A 21,211-nucleotide genomic window follows, 5' to 3' on the forward strand; every position below is an offset into this window, starting at 1 on the left:
ACAATACAAAATATAAAAAAGGAAATCTTTTTTTTTTTTAAAGTTGTTCTTAATAAATTGTTCTTTCGATGTTTTCGTTCTTTGAAAAAATATCTAACAAACTTCAATTTTATGTTTTTAAATTTTGAATCCTCAAAATATTGCACAGATACTTTTGTATTACAAAAATTGTTTTTATAATAATGAGACATCTTAAAATTTGTACACTTTACCATGAATATATAATTTATTTTTCTAATCATGGAGATGTTAGAAATTCAACATAGTTTTCTAGAGAAATATGGTTATTTATAACAAAGGTAATAAACTATCAGCTGGTGACAGACAAAAGGATCAATATTGGGGGACATAGATAAAGCCACAAGCAACAGAAAAATGTGATTAATGTTAAATTTTAAAATATAGGGAACAAATTTTTACAGTAATGAAAGGCAAGTTCAATACACTTAACTGTTCAATACATTAAAAATTGATTGGCAGACGGTTTTCTCGTGTACAAACTAATGTACAATTTTTTTACTAATAATATTGTAATATTAAAGTTTGTACACGAGAAAATCGACTACCAATAAATTTTTAGTGTATTGAACAGTCTTGCCTTTTATTCAAAGGAATGAGAGATTGAATGAATTTTTTAAAAAAATGCGTTATACATGTTATTTTATATATTTTTCTGTTGCTTGTGACTGTAGTCTCCTATTATTGACAGACTGTAAAAAATTGATTATTTTACAGTCTATAATGGGTAGGTAAGGTAAGCTAACATCCAAATAACGCACATGTATACAATTTTTGCGTTTACCCTGTCTATAAATATATAATTTTCAACTGTAAATAAATAAAAATTCGATATACAATTTTAGGACTTCCATGGCAAGTGATAATGATAACATACAGTGAAATTATCTGTGTGTCATTTTTTTTTATTTCAGCATTTTGATAGGTGACACATTTCACAAATCAATTGATCGAGTTATGCGTAGAGTAAAAAAAAAATTAAGAAAAAAACGCAACAAAATCGTATATGTTAACAAAATCGTAATAAATATTCATTTTATTAAAAAAAAATTTTAATAATTAAATAATGAAAAAATAAAAACGCAACTAAAATAAATCCATAATAAATATTTACGCAAATCTCATGACTTAAGTGATATAGCGTTAGTATGTCCGAAAGAATCGTAAATTAATTTTTTCATTTTTGAATCCTTCATATTTCACTCATTTTGTACATAATAAAATTATATAGTTTTGGTCTAAATTTTTCAAAAAGCTAAATATTAGGAGAAAGTCATCAAAAATTTACAAAGACTCACATAATGATTTGCGTCAAAAATTAAAAAAAATTATTTTATAGTATTTAAAAAATTTTTTTTTTTTTTATATAGGTCATTCCACGTCAGCTATACGTAAACAATTAGATTTGATGAAAGAGTGAAGAAATTAATCTGCCAAATTTTAGCTTTTTAATACATGCATGGCAAAGGTCGGAGAGAGGGAAGGTCTTAATATTTAATTTCTTGATCGAATTTTAATAAAAAAAAAAAAAAACTGAAAAAGCAATGTATTTTCTCATACACATAATTGACGTGTGAAGAACCTATATATAGAAAGAATTACAAAAAATATTTAAAAGTGCCATCAAGAAATACAAAAGTTTTTCAGTCACATGATTACCTAAATAGATTAAATGAAAAATTATATAATCGACACTTAAAAGCCAGCGTAAGAAAATACTTTTAATTTTTTGATATATTAATTAGTCAAGTTCAAAATGATTTGCGACATAAATTGATTCAATTTCATATTTATGTCCGTAGTAGCACAAGTACTAATTAGTGGTTATAGCACACCCTTTTATCTATTTACCCTAAACATTCAAATTTGATATTTGTGTTGAAATTTTTGAAAAAAACCACTTACATAAGTATTCAGTGATATCCTATGTGTCATTTACAACATTATTTACTTTGTTGGTTGTTGTAGCAGTCGAAGCTGTAGCAGGTTTAGTTGCGGTAGCAGATGATTTGGTAGCATTTGCATTATTTAATAAAATAGTACCTTCACCAACAACTTCTTCACATGACACAACCGATATATCACATGTTTCAATCTCATCTAATGTTAATACAATCGCACCTGTTGTCGATGAGTTTGTACCAGTTGTATTTGTACTTGTACCACTTACATGGTTAATATCACAGTTTTTATGAGATTTACCAGCGCGTTTATTTAATTTATTATTCAAATGTTTAACATTTTTTTTTACTAAAATAACATTACGCCTTTTTAATTCAGCTAAACTAATATCATCATCATCTTCATCGTTCACCGTACTTTTATTTACTAATGGTGATGACGATGTCGGTGTAGGGATCGATGTGGTGGTGGTACAACTTAATAGACGACGTTTTCTAACATTTGGTATCAATAAATGATTTTTTTGTTGATGATCAAATTCTTCAAACAAATCAAAAAAACGTATTTTACTTGATGCATCTTTACTTGATGATGATAAGTCTTTTTTACTCGATTTGATCTCCTTTGTAATCGATTTAATCTCCTTTAAAATCGGTTTAATCTCCTTTGTAATCGGTTTAGTCTCTTTTGTAATCCTTGTAATTCGATTTTTATTATTATTTACAGTTTTTTTATTCGATTTAACTTGATTGTTTTTTTTATTTTTATTTGGTATTTCTGTTATTTTTACAACTTGTTCATCATTTATTATTTTATTATCTAATGTTGGTGATAAATGATTGATCGTTTTACGATTTTTTTTATTATTATTTGTTTTTACTTGATCATTTAATTTTGAATTTAATATTTCATTAATATTATCAGTTTTATCAACAAATGTTACTTTACGTGTTCGTTTTTGTTTTTTCTCATCATTTTTTGATAAAATTGGTAATAATTTAGGTACCGTTGAAGTACATTCATTCGTAGTAGATATTGAATCAACAACTGTAGTAGAATTTTCTACAACAGGTTCTAATTTTTCAGTTTTATTATCAATTTTATTATCACTTACAACATCTAAATTAGAATGTTTTAACGGAGAGTTATCAATTATTGGTTGTTCTATCGGTGCAATATTTATAGGAGATGATAATATTTCGGGTTTATCATGTTTATCTGATTTATCAATTTCTTCAACACTATTGATTTGTATTTGTTGATCATCTGCTGGTTTCTCAAGATCACTTGATTTAACAATTGTAGATAATTGATCATAAATAGGATTACTTTCATCGTCATCATCAACATTATTATCAACAATGCTTACTTGTTGTTTTTCAGGTGATAAATTAATATAATGTTCCCAAGATAATTTACTTTCACTAACAATAAGAGGAGTTGATGTTGTATAGGTGTCGGTTGTTGTAACTTCAGTAGACAATAGTGTTGATGCCGATGGTGTTAGTTCAGTATTTGGTGTTGATGTTGTAACTTCATCATCTTGCATAGCTGGTGTTGATTGATCCTCTTCTAAATCACCAGTAACGTGTCGAAATGTTTTTAAATATTCTGTTTTTCGTAAACGACGTGTTGAACTTGTATCAGTACTAAATATTCGATTACTTGTACTACTACTTCGTCGACACTGACGCATTGGACGATTGATTTCATCTTTTAATAATTTTCTTGCACCTTTTGTACGTAATATTGGTCTTTCTACATTTAAATCTGTTGATAATTCATCTAAACTTTGTTCAGGTTCTTGATCATATTGCACATTATCATCATTATCTTCACTATCTTGAACATTATCAGTAACATCACTAAATATATTTACCAATTGTTTAGAAACATTCGATAAAATTAAATTGCCACTTTTAATACTATTATACTTCTTTTTATTTAAGTTGGTATCATTAAATGTTGAATCTGTGGTGGTATTTTCAGAAGCTGGTAACGATATTGGACTTGCTAATGAATTTTGTAGCCGTTCTATAGAACTTTGTATGGATGGCACATGAATTTCATCGCTTTTAGGTGTTATCGAATTCGTTGTTGTAGTTGATGCTTGTAAACATTCAACAAATTCAGCGATTCGTACAGGAGTTGAAAAGTACGTTGTTGATGGATACATATTTTCAGTTGTTGTCGTTGGAGTTGTATCATTATTTATATGTTCACTATTGGTTGGTGTTAAACGATCATTCGATTTTTCTGTACTGTCAATGTTATTCAAAGTTAAATCAAGTGTCATACGGGTACGACTTCGACCACGTCGCTGTCCGATATTCGTATCGTTCACATTCGAATTTCTTCGACTCCTTAAACGACTTTTCCGATGATCATTTGATAATTCGTTAGGGAATTCTGCTGAATCACGTGATGTAATATCATCTGAAATTATTATTAAAATATCATATGGAGATGTTTTTTAACCCCCGAACTAAAAAAAAGGGATGTTATAAGTTTCATCGCTATGTGTGTGTGTCTGTCTGTAGCATCGTAGCGCCTAAACGGATGAACCCATTTTGATTTTTTTAGTTTCGTTTGAAAGGTAATTTTACGGAGAGTGTTCTTAGCTCAAGTGCGAGTTTAGAGTTACGTAGCAAAAAAAGCTAAAAAATTGGTGACAATATTCAAAATGATTTAAGGAAAAAGGTAATTTAATAGAGAGTGTTCTTATACATGTTTCAATTGCGAGTTTAGGATTCCGTACCGAAATTTGTCGGGGGTTTTTTAAATATTCAGTTCAATATCAGTATATTTTGATTTAAATATTCAATGGTAAAACAAAACAAAAATTATATATTTCATAAACAAAAAATTACATACCAGTATTTATTTCACTATCAATATCATAATAGACACTCTTCCGCCTTTGAATACGCCCTACAATAAATCACGTTACACATTAAAAGTTTTACAATGAGTTTTTTTTTTTTTTTGTAATACTTACTTTGAGTTTTAGGAATTTTATTATTACTACGTGAAGCTTCTTCCATTTGTTTCTTTTGGTATGCTTCTAATGACAGATTATCTGAAAAAAGTTTTATTTAGTTTTTATATTAGTCCGTCCGATAAGCCAGTTTAAAACGTATATATGGTATCACAATGAGTCCTATTGGCCTAAGTTTGTCTCCCGTGGACAGATAATATAACCTAACCCAGGTGTGGCGAACCATTATGTATCAACGTCCTATGTTTTCTAAAGAAATGTTTAATGAACCATAGACGTACCATCAAATAATTTTGACTCCGTGATTATTGGGATACGCAATAAATTCTTCCTCAATGACGTTTCCTATGCAATATTGAGACAGTTAAACATGCTGATTTAATGTTAGCAATAGGTCCTAACCTAGTCTAACAATCGAATTTTTACAAAAAGGATGACTATTTATCAAAATATAACTTACTTCTTTCATTCAATATAATTTGTACTTGCTTCAATATATTATATTTCCGTCGTAACTTCTCGTATAATAACTGCTTTTCTTCTTCTAAAAATAAAAATAAATATTAGGGAAGATAATTACATAGTTAATTGTCTAAATACTCTACATATGTTTTGGATATTAATGCTTGAAAATCGTGGGTTCAATTATTTATAATTATCAAAATGGATAGACTAAAGTCGCACGATGCGTCAAACTCGTGTGAATACAAAATTATAATGTATCGTGTATTTTGAGGAGTGTTTAATTAATCGGAATTATTCAATTCGATTCGATTCGAACGCTATTAATGTATTTTAAACTATTTTTGAGATGAAATCTTAATAGTTTATGAAAAAATGTTTCAAACAAAAGTTGATTTTTCTTTTGTAAATTCAATAAGTTGGCATGGTGTTAAAATAATTAACCATGTTAGTGGTTAAATTTAATCATTCATGTATTTTATATTTACCTGAATTTGTTTTAACACGATTTCGAGCATTTGTCTGTTCTCGAACACTTTGTTTAGTTGAATTATCTTCAAACCTACAATTTCGGTCATTACTCCTAGATCTCGTTACTCTTGAATTTTCTAAAGTAACAAAAAAACATTTGTATATTTTTATTGTAGAAAATAGAAAAAATTTATTAATATAATATAGATGATTAGAAAATATTTACAAACCATTGAAACTATCGAATCGAACACGTTTTGGTGAGGGAGATTCTTTAGTTGAAAAATTATAACTTTCAGAACGAGTTTCACTAATACTTCGACATCTTCGACGTGGAAGTGATCGTCCATTTTCTCGATCCTTTGGTTGTTGATATGGCTCCTGACAAGTTGGATGCAGATATTTACTATATGGATCCCGATCTATAAAGTAAATTTGTTGAATTAACTATTATTTATAATTTTTATTTCTGAATTAAAAAAAAAAGAAAAGAATTGAATAATAGACATGAAATATATAAAGTGGAAGAAGTTAGACTTAGATGCGTCTTTAATATGATTTAAATTTTACAAAATCATGTTTATTTATTAATAAAATAAAATTATATAGAGTGGGTCCATAACTATCTTATTCGAACGACAAATAGAATAGAAAATGAAATTTTATTATCGAAAAAGAATTTCGTTAATTATTTGGTTTAAGTTTTGAGAATTTCTCGATTAATATTAGTAAAATTAAAATTTTATTTTTATCTATTATAAAAAATTCATTTTTATTAATATTAATGGAGAAATTCTTACAAATCAATAATTAACGAAATGCTATTTCGTTAATGGTTACATCGCATCCAAAAACTTTAGATAAACTTTCTTCGTGGTTACGGTACGGTACACCCCACATTCAAGGATATAGATTTAGGAAAACATTCTTTTAATATTTCAAATAACTTATAATTTTATTCAAGTATAATTTATTAGGAATAGGAACTATGGATTTAATTAGCGAGTTCCATAACTTTTTTTTCTCATTAATTGTTCACTAAATTATGTTTATTATCGAATTATAATTTTTATTTAAGAAAGTAAAGTAATGTAATAAAAATATACCTATTTTAAAACTACACTTTTATTGAACTATGAAAATAGGTACTAAAGCGCTGCATCTAAATTTTTCATATATAAGTGTTATTTGTTTAATTTTTCTGATTCATAAATCATATAATTAATATATTTTCACGCAAAATAAAGGAATGCAAAGAACTTAAAAAATATGTGATTTGAATTGTTTTAGTATGGAACTCACCAATTATTTATATCTTTATTTAAGTACGAAGTAGGCAAATCCCCTAGAATTTAAGATTAGGACACTGAAACTTTAGACGATTATACACCTAGTTTGAATCTTAAAAACTTGCTTTTAAGTTTTCAGTTTATTTTCTTAGTAAATCCACCTTGCGATCCATACTATAAATTCTTTATGTGTGTGAAAAATCTCGATATTTTTTTTAGACATTTTATATCAAAAATATATTATTTGATTGGGCAAAGTTTAAGAAATTGAATTATTTTAAAAAATAAAAATAATGCTAAATAACATGCTTCTAATTTTAATATTTTTTTGTATTGATAAGCATTTTACATTTGGTAGACTTAACTAACTCCACTTAAATCATATTTTAAAATACTTTTTGTTTTCATATAAATAAAAAATTAATAATTGACCGCTATTTTTTTCTTACTTGTGTCTTATGATGTTTTTGAAAGAGCAAAACAAAACACACACCTTATGCGAAATATTTTTTTAAAAATGAAAAGAAAAAATGCTTAAGATGCTTAAAAAAGAAATTTATGACAGTCAAGTCTCGTTCCCGAATTCAGAGTTAAAGTGAATTCAAAGATTAACGAAGCCAAAACATCGTGTGAAATCAATTTTTGGATAACATTAATAACTACGAAAATATAAAGAATTTAAATGTACAAATAGAAAGAAAGGAAAATAACCCTTGGTGACGTCATAACCTTCAATTATCATATAGACTATATATCAAAAGTTGTTTTGCAAGAATAAGTTATTTAATTGCTTATATCTTTCATGTTTATCAATCGATATTAATTTTGATTTCAGATCTTGTCATAAATTCTTGCACATTTTCAAATTTTAACGAAAGATACATTGAAATTGACATTAGAACAAAGGCCTGTAAATGTAAACAAATAAAGAGATTCGAGAAAAGTAGACGAATCTGATTCCTGTAACTTCTTATAGAAAAAAGAAGTATATGTGTCAGCTCGCATAAATATATAATATTTAACGGAAATTTTGTTTACAAAATTGTATATTGCATACCACATATGTATATATACATAAAAAGGATAATTAGAAGATAGCAGTAGGCATCTTTTGTCTTTTCATTCAATGTAAGAATGTAAAAAAAACCAGAAAATTGCAAAATAACTGCTGTGAATAATGTAACTAAAAATGTATATTTATTTTAAAATAAGTAACATTCGTTATAAAACTGTATGAAATAAGAGTTGAGTGTTAAGCTACCAAACATAAAACTACTTTACCTCTACTTTCTGAACGTTGCCGTAAAACTCTTCTATTTTCTTGATGTTGATGTTGATGTGATGAATTATGTCGATATTCAGGATAATCTTGATAACGAGAATGTCTTCTAATATTTTCTTCTAAAATAATTAAGAAATTTGTTTTGATATTTTTAAAAAGAACTTAAAAAAAAAGCAAAGAGTTTTGAATTTATTGAAATGTTTCAATTATTCCATGCACTTCTTGAATTATGATTTAAAAAAAATTTAATTTTGAATAAAGAAATAGAAAAAAGAGATAAAAGAGATAAATAAATATGCAAAATTATATTGAATAATGAAACTTCATTTTCAGTCTTCTTCACAAGTCTTGAATTTCTTGATTTTGGCCTGAGTCGCTATTAATATTTGTAGATAAAATTTTCTTACATGTATTAAAAAAAAAATTATGAAATCACAGTTATTTGAAAAAAATAAATAAGAATAAATAATGAAAAAAATAAATAAACAACATCCGATTAGCTTGAACACATAGAAACTGCTTCAAAAAATAATAGACCTTGATATAATCAATATATCCTAGATTAGCAAGCTAAATCAGAAGACTGTTGTGATGCTGAAGATAATTTTAATAAACATACACAATCTTCGGTATTTGTGCTTCCACATAATGGACATGAACTAGTGCGCCGTCGTAAATTCACTGGATGATTTTCTAACAATGTTGCTTGACTTGCTGTCGTTGTTATCGGTAATAACGTGATAGGAGGGAGTGATAATGTAGTATTATTACTAGCAGTTGTTTGTGCTAACAATGGATTATTGATTGGAGGATTTGATTTAGTTGTAACTAAAGATGGAGGTACAGTAATTGTACTACCACCTGCAGTCGTCATCATATGTTGTTGTATAGATGACGTCATATGAGTTATATTCGAGTAATGAATGTAATTATTAATATCACCAACGGATACATGTAACGTTGGATTATTATAGGAACAATTATTTATATTTAAATTATTTACAACAATATGATTGGATAAAGTGTTATATGATGTAGGATTTGGTGCTAAATTTGTTAGTGGAGGTAATATTTTTAATTCAGCTGGTGTTTTAAATGATCGTGTACCTGTTGTAGGTGCAGGTACAGGAGCAACAGGTGGAATTACATGAACAGGAGGCAAAGGAACCGATATTGTATTTGTTGTTGTACGTCGTTGTTGTTGTTGTTGATTAATATTCATCGATTGTAATTGTTCTAACACAGCAATACTCATCATTGGTGTTGCTGGATACGATGTATTATCTTGTAACGTATAATCTGATGTAGATGTTAAATTTAAATGATTGTCTAAATCTTGAAATGATACACTTGATTGTTCATCAATACAAGTGAAATCAATATCTTCTTTTAATAATAAATCATCTTTCTTCATTTTACGTTTCTTTAATGGTAATTGTTTCAATGTTGTTGATGTATTATTATCAACACTTTTTGTGGACGCTACTGGTGAATTCGTACGTGATGAATGTTGTAAAACGGATGTTGAATTGAGTGCAGTTGATGCTTGATGTTGTGGTGATGGTGATGGTGACATTGTTAATAATGGTATTTCATTTGATGTTTCATCAAAATCATAATCAATCACTAGATTATCACTATAAGGTGATGAATTATTTAAATGTGTATCTACATCAATATCACCATCTGGGGATAGTGTATCCATTAAATTGATATTATTATCACTTGTATATGATACTTTTAATGGATTATTTAATAGGTTAGTGGTTATTGGAATGTCTGTTAAATCTTCATCATTATTATCATTGATTTTTGGATAATAATTACTTAAAACTGTTTTTGAATTTAATTCATCGTCTATTATCACTTCACTTTGTTTATTATCACTTTTATTACTTAGTTCATCATCGTTTATTAAATTCTTCGATGATTTACGACTACGTTTTGATGATGATGAAGTAGAACCCCCACTATGTCCATGTCCATGTGATGATGATTTTCGTTTACGTTTCTTTTTATCTTTTTTATGATGATGATGATGATGTTTTGATAATATTACTTGATTATCATCAATTTCATCATTATAATTTACATCATCATCAGATTTATTACATTGATCATCATCAGGTGTTGTAATAACAACAGGAAGACGTGATATTTTAATACTATTTGCTGTAGGAATAGAAGCAGAATAATTATACTTTACTGTACCTGGTTTATCGTAATGATTTTCTGCAATTATAATGCTGCCTTTTTTCTGTTGTGGATACTGCGGTAAAGATGAACCATACTGCTGTTTTCGATGTATGCTTGCGTGACTTGTCTTCATTATTATGGGTTGATTTTCATTCTCAATCTCGTCTTCATGTATATATCTTGTATATGAATCTTTACTTAATACAACACTCTTCTTCTTACCAGAGTTATTATTCTCATTCACAGTTGATTGAGATTTTTTACTGGTTTTTAATATTGATTTAGTGTTCTTATGATTATTACTTGCATTTTTATTATTAGTACTACTACTAAAACTTATATTTTTAATAGTTTTATTAGTATTTGTTGTATTTTTCATAAACGTAGTATCACGTGTACGTGTAGTTGATACAAACTCTTCAGTAAGTCGTGTTGCATTTTGTAAATGTATTGAACATTGGTTATGATCAATGTTATTGTTATTATTATTGAATAATGACGATGTAGATGATGATAATGAATTGTTATTGGACGATAATGATTTTAATAAACCTCCACCACTAGTATTACTATTACTAAAACCATAAAAGAATGGATCACTTTGTGGTGGTGATTTTAAAAATGCTGATAATTCACGATGTGATTCATCATTATTACTATTATCATTATCACTTATATCTTTATTAGTCTTGTTTTTATTTGATATAGATTCGATTGGTTTACTACAAAACATTTGATCAACAAAATGCTGTGTATCCATATCTGTGTCGATATCTTCTTCAACATTTTCATTGTTAACATCCACATTCATTGTTGATTGTATATCTGCAACATTATCATTTTGGATACCAAGAACGGTTGGTTTATCTGAAATTAATTACAATTTATTATTTCAGTTATGTGGACCATATAATCTAATAAAATAAAATATAATATCATGGTAATAAATAAAAAAATTAATGTATCTTTGAAATTTTCCACACCTCTCCGAGGCGTAACTAGCCCCCTAGAGAGGTCTGGAGGAAGTGTTTACACTCTAATAATCAACTGCAGAAAATTTCAAAAATGCATTAATTATGTCCTTTTAGATATTTAGTTTAATTGTATTAATAATCCAGTGCTAAGACATTTGAAAAAAGTTTTGGCACAAAATTTTACTCCAGATGAAAAAAAATTTCAAATTTTTCAAAATTTTTATGGGATTTTCTTGTAAATGATCCGAGCTTTCAAAATAAATTTAGTAATATTTCACTACCCGGTTTAATAATTGTTATTGTTTCTTTCTCAGAAATTTTTAAGGATGAAGGGAATTGTTAAGAGTCTAGACTCTATATATGAAATTAAAGACACTAAAGAAGGCGCGCAATTCAAAACTGACGTTTTTATTGGAACAAACAACCTTTAAAAAAATATTTCAATTTGTCCAGACAAAAATATATTATAGCTTTTAAAAACATTCGATAATTCAAAATTTGTCTGTGGGCTTGAGTCAGATGGAGAATATTTTTCGTATTATAAATTTCTGTTTTCACAACAAGAAATCGCCACAGGGTAGCGGTTGTATTAAAATCCATCATTTTTGAATCAACTACTTTTTTAAAAATTCTTTCGCCTATAGAATGCTACATTGTCAGCAAATAATTAACACATTAAAAAATAAATTTTGTTGATGACTACCAAAATAAATTTATAAATGATGTGTAAATACACCACTGAACATGACTTACCTTTATTGAATATCTGTAATGTAAGTATGCAATAGTTATTTACGATACTAGTGAGATAAAAGCATTATAAACGTCCGCCTGAGAAATTTGCACAGAGTGTCACAGCACAAGTTAGACAATCACAGAGCTACGTTAATAATGCGTTATCACACGTATATCGTACAAAACTTTATCTAAGCCTCTAAAATGGGAAAATAAACGATAATTATTATTTAAAATTTTTATTTTTTTATTATATTATTTTAATTTATTGAGAAAAATAGAAAATTAAAAAAGTTACTTTAGTAACTGAGTTCATTACCGGCCTAGTGCGGGAATGAATTCATTATCACACTAGAGCGGTAATGATTAACTATTTTTTTCCAAGCATACTGATTGAGAAAAGCACTTCTTTTCTCACGAACGTAGATAAATAATTTAATTAGAACTAGATAAGACTATATAATGTTGGATGGATAATATTTTCAATATTCATCAACGGTTTATATTTATTAAAAATAAATTTTGAAAACTCGGCCAAATATGAACCGGAAAAAAATGCTTAGTAAAATTAAAAAACAAAATCAAATATTATTGTAATGATTGTATCCGTTTCATATTCTTCTTTCTGTTTGATAATAAATATGATAATTATAAAATTAATAATTGGAAAATGCATTACCTATGGTAAAAGTCTCTGCATCATTTAAAACCTTCGCAACCTGAGTCGTTGATGATGACGCCTGTTGTAAATTTGATATTCCATCGTTACCAACACAAGCACTTGGTGTAACATCAACCACACTCATAACACGCACTTTACTAGCATTATCCCTTTTTATCCGTTGAGTACTACTATCACTTAAAACATGTTCATGTGTTTCTTCTACACTATCCATAATATCCTGAGTTGATACACCCACATCTTTTAAATTGGTTTTTTTTATATTCAACGTCCGATTATCGATTTCTTGAACTAAATTACTGTCATTTATCACAGCATCATCAACATTCACGTTTTGAGTTAATTCATTGGTTGCTGAAGACGATTGTATTGTTGTTGTTGAATCATCAACATTCACGTTTTGAGTCAATTCACTGGTTGCTGTAGATGATTTTATTGTTGTTGTTGCGTCTCTATCATTACTAATATTTGTTTTTTGGCCAGTTGTTGTACTTTCTATTGGCAGAGATGTATTTGATTCGTCAATTTGTTGACTTGACGGTGGAGTCACTTCTTCAATTTTAATAATACTTGTTTCTTGATTATTATCGCAGTCATTATTCACGATAATGACATCATTATCGCTATCACCAGGTACTAGGACTTCACTTTGTAAACAATTTTGTTGTGTTTGTTCTTCTATCACTACGTTAGTTGGTAGTGTAACTGAAAAAATATGTAAAATTTATATAAGCGTGAGATATCTAAATGTGGTGAGGCAGCTATTTGCCCTAATTTTTATCCGACTGCGCGAAGAAAAGGAATGTTATAGTGTTTATCAGTCTATATATATGTATGTATGTATGCATGTGTGTTCCCATGTGGCAAATCAGAGATCAAACGCGTGGGTCGATTTTGATGAATCTTACATCAATCGATTTGCCTAAATATTGCCAGAATCACTGAAGATATGGCAGTAATGAAAATTCGCGAAATATTTGACACAAGTGCAGAACGCGTGAGCAAATCCCTCATCTCGCGACTAAAGATTTCCAAACGAAGTGCTGACTAGTTAAATAATAATTTAGATATTTACTGATTAATTTACCTTGTTTAACGTTACGATGACTTTGTTCAACATCCTCTTCATCATCCAGAATAACAATGACCGACGTTTTTGATTGAGTGGACGGCGGTATCAACGGTTTCGTAGTTTGTATTTGTTGAGTAAATGATGCTGGTGGAGGTAAAACATCAACAATTGATGATGAAGATTTATGGCCACATTTATCACAACTACTTGATATAACACGTGTTATCACTTTTTCAGTCATTGATATCGATGCGTTTGATGTAATTACATTCACGTCTTTCACTTCCATCTCATATGCTGGACTGTTGCCAGACGATCGATCAGAAAATATGCCTGCATCTATAGATTCTTGATGATCTTTATTTGTGTTTGTTATTAAATTTCTTGTTATTGGTGACCATGATGGTTGTTGATCATTACCATGTAAGTATGATGATAATGAGGTTGTACACTGCATTGATGTTGATTGATTAATGTTATCTATTTGTTGAGTACTTGTTTGATGATGACTATTATCAATGTTCATCATACTATTAAACGATAATGTTAAATTGTATGTATCGTCATTAGGTCTGTTATAACTGATACTTCTATTCATTACTTGAACTTCTTGTTGAGGTTGTTGTCGTTCTAACGATTCATCTTCTTGTTTTGGTGATTGGACTTCGTCAGTGAGATCAACCACTTCGTATATATCGTCATGTGCCTAAATAATTACATCATTTTTAATTTATTATCTTTTAGACGAACAATAGTACAATTAAACTAAATATCTAAAAGGAAAAAATTAATGCATCTTTGAAATTTTCCACAATTGTTTATAAGGGGGTTTTACACAGTTTTTTACAAATTACAAAAAAACTATGCATGGATGGATATAAAGTGTTAATCTATCTCTTACCGTCTAGTATCACCCTAAATTGACTATTAAAGCAACCCAGAGAATTAGATTCAATTTAATCTCAGAACATGATGCGCCCTACCAAAATCTGCATGTTAAGTTACTCACCATAATAGATTAAAATGCTCTACCCTGTGGATCAAGGGTTGCACGAACGGATCTATTAAGGATCGTCAACATTAAATTATGCTCTTAGAACATTAATAACGAAAACAAATATTATGTGTATTATCAAATTGACAGATCTCATCTGTCAAAAATTGTTAATGTCAAATTTATTAAATATTTATTTTCTTTAATCAATCTTTCAGATATAAAATGGAATTTATTATATACAAAATATTTTAATTCTGAACGTGAGCATGATTTAACAAAATTTTGCCCGCATCAAGCGCTATGATCGACTCAGTTGATCGACCATACGGTGTGCTCTCTACTCAGCTTCCATAGTACAAACATCTGTATTACAAACACAAATTTTTATGTTTTTGAGTCATTTTTTCATTAAGGTAGTACCTACACGAAAGTGATATTCCAAGAATTTCTCAAAACTCAGAATATAAAATATTTAATTCATAATACACTTGCTGTTAAAATTAGAAGATGATTTACCATGCCATACATGAGATATTAGCAATTAAAAGTGACGCAATTTGTACGTGTACATGGGAGAAATGTATAAAAATACACAAATTTACAAATATTATATTTATTTACCAATGAATGACGTCCACCATCTCTATGAAAAACTAATATAATGTAGAATACTATATTTAGAAAATATATAAATAAAAATAAAAATTATTTACCATATAGTTTCGATAAAAAACTTAAATAAATAACTCGTTTTAGCGATGATTTTTGTGGAAAAGATATGAAGACTAATGTTAAAGGCATATGTCATAGTGTGTGTGCTTATATGTATACTACAAACAGTAGTGAGGAACTACAGTCTTCTGAAAATAATATATGGTATATGTATAATAGTCATAGCACAGTCAATGCACTGAATGATAGTATTAGTCCAAAACTTTTTGACTGGACGGTCGCGGAGGAACTACCTTAAAAAATGGTTTTGTGTTGTATTCCTGACTGCAATTATAAAGGTGGAATGTCGAAAAGCGAGAACGAAGGCGTTACTTATCACGGATAAGTTGAAATAAAATCATATGATTTTGAACAGCCATATTGTTTTCTTGTCAAATATTATATATAAACAGAGGCGGACTTACAATATTTAATATTTTTAATGCTATTTATGGGTTAAATTTTTTATCATTAAAACACGAAACTTTCATAATAGTATAGGAGCTCGCAACGTTTTCGAGAGAGAATTTTATTATTGCTGATTTTATGATATGTTGTTCCCCTTGCTCTTTCTGTTAGAGCTTGGGCGGTCTGGCTACCGGAAGTGGTTGCGTTTAGTACTGCGCAGCCTAAAAGTTATGAAAAATAAATGACATTTGTTGAATATATATCTTATGTTATGTCTTTTTGTCAAGCGTGGTACATGGCTGTGGCCGTTAAGGCGCTGGCTTAAAATATTTTAGTGATTATTAGTTCCGGGTTCGAATCCCGCGGCAGTCACCAATTTTGTTTTTTTTCAATTTATTATAGTATTTCTATTGATTTTTTTAAATTTATTTAATTTATCTTATATTGAACGTTTCTTATTTTATTTTTTGATAACTTTGTACGGTTTTAATTACGACTTAAATTTTTAAGGCCATATATAATAATAATAATAACAATAAAAATCGACCCATTCTTCTTTCTTTAAAAAATCATTGTGTCCCATTTCTGAACGCAAAGGGTAAAAAATTCTAAACTCAACCACCTCCTCTATTAAACAAATTCAACCAAATAATTAAAAATTTTTAAATTGTAAAATAGTCATAATTGATTAAGTATATCAGAAAAGGTGGCCATGATTTGTTTGACATTTACTGTTTTAAAGTTTTACAGAAATCTTTAATTTATGGTTCAAAATGATGATCATTTTGCACAATCTGTGATTATTATTTTGAACCATAAATTAAAGATTTCTGTAAAAATTTAAAATAGTAAATGTCAGATTTTTAATTTTTATTTTTTAAATATCTTTATAATTTATAGCTCATGTGTTATTCTGATGTATGAGCTATATTGCTGTGCAGTTCATTAAAAATCATTTGCTTGTTTTGACGTGAAAGCGTAACAAACAAACAAACAAACATCCTTATTTTCACATTTATAATATACAGGGATAGGGATTTAAAGGGATAGGGATAGATGTATATAGGGATAGGGAAAAATACATTGAAATCGACATCAGGATACAGGTTTATTCTTTACAACGAATACAAATTGAAAAGAAAATAAAAAGTTTACTAACCGGTGCTTCTGCTGGTGCATATTTCTCATCAAGAGAGAAGAATTTCTAAAAAGAAAAAACACATGATAAATATTTGTACAAATTTAGTTTGTAGAAATAATAACTTACGTCAACAGCAAGATTTGTGTTAATTGGGGCAGTTAAAAAAAATAATGTTAAATTTGGTGGTATCGCAGAATTTTTAGGTCGTAACATTTCAAATAATTTATGTTTTCTAAAATTTGGCGGGGGTTTTAAACGTTCCACGGCACGTGCAGATATTTCACGTAATACCATTATATCTGAATACATTTTTTTCCATTGACGATAAAATAATATATATCGACAGTACGTTACACAATTTGTGTGTGCTTTTTCAAAATTTGCATTTTTTTCAACAAATCTAAAAAAAAAAAAAATAATGTTACTTCAAACTTAATGAATCAAAAAACAAGGATACAAAATTTAATTAAATAGTTCTATAACCAAGTCATGATCATGTCTAATAGCTGTTTATTCTACAAAAATTTGCATATATAAAATTGATTAATTTACATCGAAACAATGTTCAAATAAGATAATTGAATAACAAATGCAAAAATCATTTTGCCCGGCAATGAACAAAGCAGAATATCGGTGAAGAACAGAATGTTTTTGGCATTTGAATATCGCCCTCAATAATATAGAATAATCATCAATTTTAAATTGGCTGCGCAATTAAATATTTCCCAGACCTGAAAGAGAACTCCACGGTTATGAAACTATTTTTATAGAGGAAAATAATAACAGCAGTTTTTGAAATTTCCAGCCGTTCTGCTTAGCTCCTAAACGGATGAACCTAATTTGATTTTTTGTTTGTTTGACAAGTATTTTAGTAGAGAATATTTTGAAAAATGAAGGAATTGAGTTGAAGTTCTAGAAATGATGGAAGGAGTTCAATGGGAATAATAGAACGACATTGTAATATACTTACTTGAACATATTTTCAAACATCAGTCGGCTAACTTTTAAACGTTGTATACGTAATAGTGCATTTGTGATATAATCAACATTATTTGCTAAAAATTGACGTAACATAACTAAAAATTGATGTCGTACTTCATCCAAGCGATCCTTGTACAGCAGTAATGCATTAACTCGTAAATCACAATACATTGCCAATAATTCACTCATATTGTGGTAATAGTCTTTTAGATCGACCCGTCTTTTAAACTACAAACAAAATTATATTAAAACCAGAGTATTTGTTCACATATTACACTCGTCAACAAAATTTGATTTATTTAGTTTTCCGTCACATTGGTGCGATTAAACATTTCTTCATTTCTAAACTAAAAATCCGTTTTTTGTTATAAGCAAAATTCCGTAACACCACTATGAAATTCTTTTCTTATATGGAAATTGGAAGTCTTTCGATATTTTTTGTTATTCGATATGATATTTCATATTTTCTAGTTATGATATGATATTTATTGTAGTTAATTCTATTTATATATTTATATGTGTCATTCTACGATAAGAGATATTTCTTGAATAAGAAAAACGCTACCATAAAAATTTTAGAATTTTAATGTAATTATAAAAGATTTTTGCTTATTTATGCACATCTGCAAAGTTACGATTTCATTTTTTTGTTCGTTTTATAAGAGACCAGGAAAGATTGCAGTGTTTATATGCAGTAGTATCCTTTCTTATCGTAGAATGACCCATACATTACCTGTTTATTCTATTTCCTGGAAAAAATCAAAATGGCCTTTTAAGCAGAATTAATGGTATTTTCTGATGGCGCAAATTTTTTTATGAGAAAAAATTATTCACCAGTGAAACATGGCTTCCAATTTAGGGACAAAAACAAGAAGCGAATTTCTCAAATACATGACGTACTGAAGCCATTTTGCGCTCAAATTCGTATTCAGCACGTCAAAAACTTAACAAAAAGTAAACTCATACTTCTGTGACAAAATTTGTGTTGACCAGTGTTATTTATTTAGCCTGTTAACGCCTATTAATATTAGTTTCGTATAGATTTTTACGAAAATATGAAAGTTTAAGAATAATCGAAATATGCAGATAGATTGAAAATTTTATGTTTAACAACTTTAATCCTATTTTAATACTCACAATAGCTCGTTCTAAATCGGCAAAAACACGAATTGCATATCCAACATATTGACTCATCATACAAGCTGTGTGCGGTGCACGGAAAACGTTGTACACTTGAAATCTCGCCCTTCTAAACAATCATTAACAAGTTTGTTTTAAATGTGCACTCAACGGGGACCTTACAGAATCCATATAGTGGGGTAATATCATAGGATAGTCTATGAAATGAGCAACAATCAAATCATACTCAAAGGGGGCCATTGTGCAGGTGATGGGGTTTTATTTTAATTTGCAAATGCAAAAAAACTATCAAAGAACTCCCAATAAAGGAAATAACGAGGAAGAGTCAGCTATCAAAGTTCATTACTTAAATACGGTAGATACCTACGAAATCGATTATTACGACTACCGATGAATATTGGCCATAGAAAACGGTACAATATTTTGATTCTAAGAATTCGATATGTAATGAAGAGACATACAGTGTTTTACTTATTCGTTGTGTGCGTAGTCATGGTAGGGGCATTAAAATCGATGAAAGCGCTTCCAGTGAAAAATTTTGGCATCAAAGGAGGCTGTTATGACTAATTTGCAATTCTTTACATGTAAATGTTATAGTGAATGTCAAATTAAAATTATTGAAAAACACTAATTAATGAAACTTAATGCATTAAAAATTTCTGAAAATAAGAAATCAAATTGTACAAATATTATTTTTTAAATGTAAATTATCATAATTATTTATTTAAATTTATTAAATTTTCAATGTAAATCATAAATGCAATCCATACAATTATATATGCATCCATACAATTCTAAAATTAAAGTAGTGTATCGATACCATGGAAACGCCTCCAATAAAACTCACACACGGGGCGAATATGTGATAGAGAATTGTCAAGAGCTTTTAGTGTGACACCCTGTATAACCTCAAATATATCTCAATTTGGGACCATTGATCCTATTCAAAGCTATTTCTCCTATAGATTCTGTAAGGTTCCTATACATATGCGACGATACCCACTTTATGTATTTTTGCATCTCACTATCTAACAAACTTGGATTTTGATTAACTTTTGCTTCAACGACGTTCACAAATTCTTCTTGCCATTTCTTCCATTCAAGTATATCGGGTGATTGAGATGCATCTAAAAATTCCATGAATACAAGAATTTTATTCGTAGAGTATAAAACAATGTTAAGTTCAAGCTTAAATTCAGGAATCTTTTATCGTTATGATGGGTCTGTTGGCGTTGGCGTATTTAAGAAAGAAATAACTATAAATCAAGCATTATTTATGTTTGTTATTCAAAATTTAAGAACTACCGAAGCCATCAATTGGAATAATTCACTTAAAAAAGTAAATGTTTATATATTGGAATGTTTACTTTGAATGAATATGACTATAAACTTGTAAACCTGAACATAGAAATAGAAAATTCCAAATTTTAATTAATATTTAATGCATAAAAAATATTTGTTTTAGATCAAATATTATTGAACACAACAACTAATATTGATATTATTAATAATATTCAAAATATGAATTTAGTATTTACCTGAAATTTGGATTGTATTTGTTATATCCATTTTACCGAACAGTAGATTTAAAATAAAAAATTTTACTATCACAAACAAATATTAATTAATTAAAAGATATATTCTTATTTATACACAAACACATATTTAATAGATTTTTTTTTTAGTTATGTTTTTAAACTAAATCATAAGTTTTTAAAAACATTTTATTAAAACAAAATGTCGCATTACATT

At 28.2% G+C, this 21,211-nt stretch overlaps 1 protein-coding gene across 1 annotated transcript; it reads right to left on the reverse strand.

Annotated features, from left to right (window-relative positions):
- Positions 1 to 1,378: 1,378 nt before the first annotated feature.
- LOC123295839 (probable serine/threonine-protein kinase DDB_G0282963) lies at positions 1,379 to 21,120 on the reverse strand. The gene is made up of 16 exons (XM_044877301.1): positions 20,998 to 21,120; positions 20,463 to 20,586; positions 19,457 to 19,568; positions 18,309 to 18,547; positions 17,465 to 17,738; positions 17,357 to 17,401; positions 14,097 to 14,787; positions 13,007 to 13,714; positions 10,634 to 11,485; positions 8,422 to 8,541; positions 6,082 to 6,273; positions 5,869 to 5,988; positions 5,379 to 5,462; positions 4,919 to 4,999; positions 4,795 to 4,851; positions 1,379 to 4,356 (listed from the first exon to the last, which is right to left on the reverse strand). Exons 1-16 carry the CDS (start codon positions 21,026 to 21,028, stop codon positions 1,943 to 1,945), a joined length of 6,144 nt encoding a protein of 2,047 aa, XP_044733236.1. The 5' UTR covers positions 21,029 to 21,120; the 3' UTR covers positions 1,379 to 1,942.
- Between the last annotated feature and the right edge of the window lie 91 nt (positions 21,121 to 21,211).

The sequence above is a fragment of the Chrysoperla carnea genome, chromosome 3 (assembly GCF_905475395.1).
Source record: "Chrysoperla carnea chromosome 3, inChrCarn1.1, whole genome shotgun sequence".
Taxonomy (NCBI): Eukaryota; Metazoa; Arthropoda; class Insecta; order Neuroptera; family Chrysopidae; genus Chrysoperla; species Chrysoperla carnea.

Coding starts and splice junctions, on each gene's coding strand:
- LOC123295839 (XM_044877301.1), bottom strand. CDS start 21,028: ATGGATATAACAAATACAATCCAAATTTCAG. Junction 14,788..17,356: donor ATGCACCAGCAGAAGCACCG/GTTAGTAAACTT, acceptor GTAATTATTTAG/GCACATGACGATATATACGA. Junction 5,463..5,868: donor TCGTGTTAAAACAAATTCAG/GTAAATATAAAA, acceptor TTTTATTTTTAG/AAGAAGAAAAGCAGTTATTA.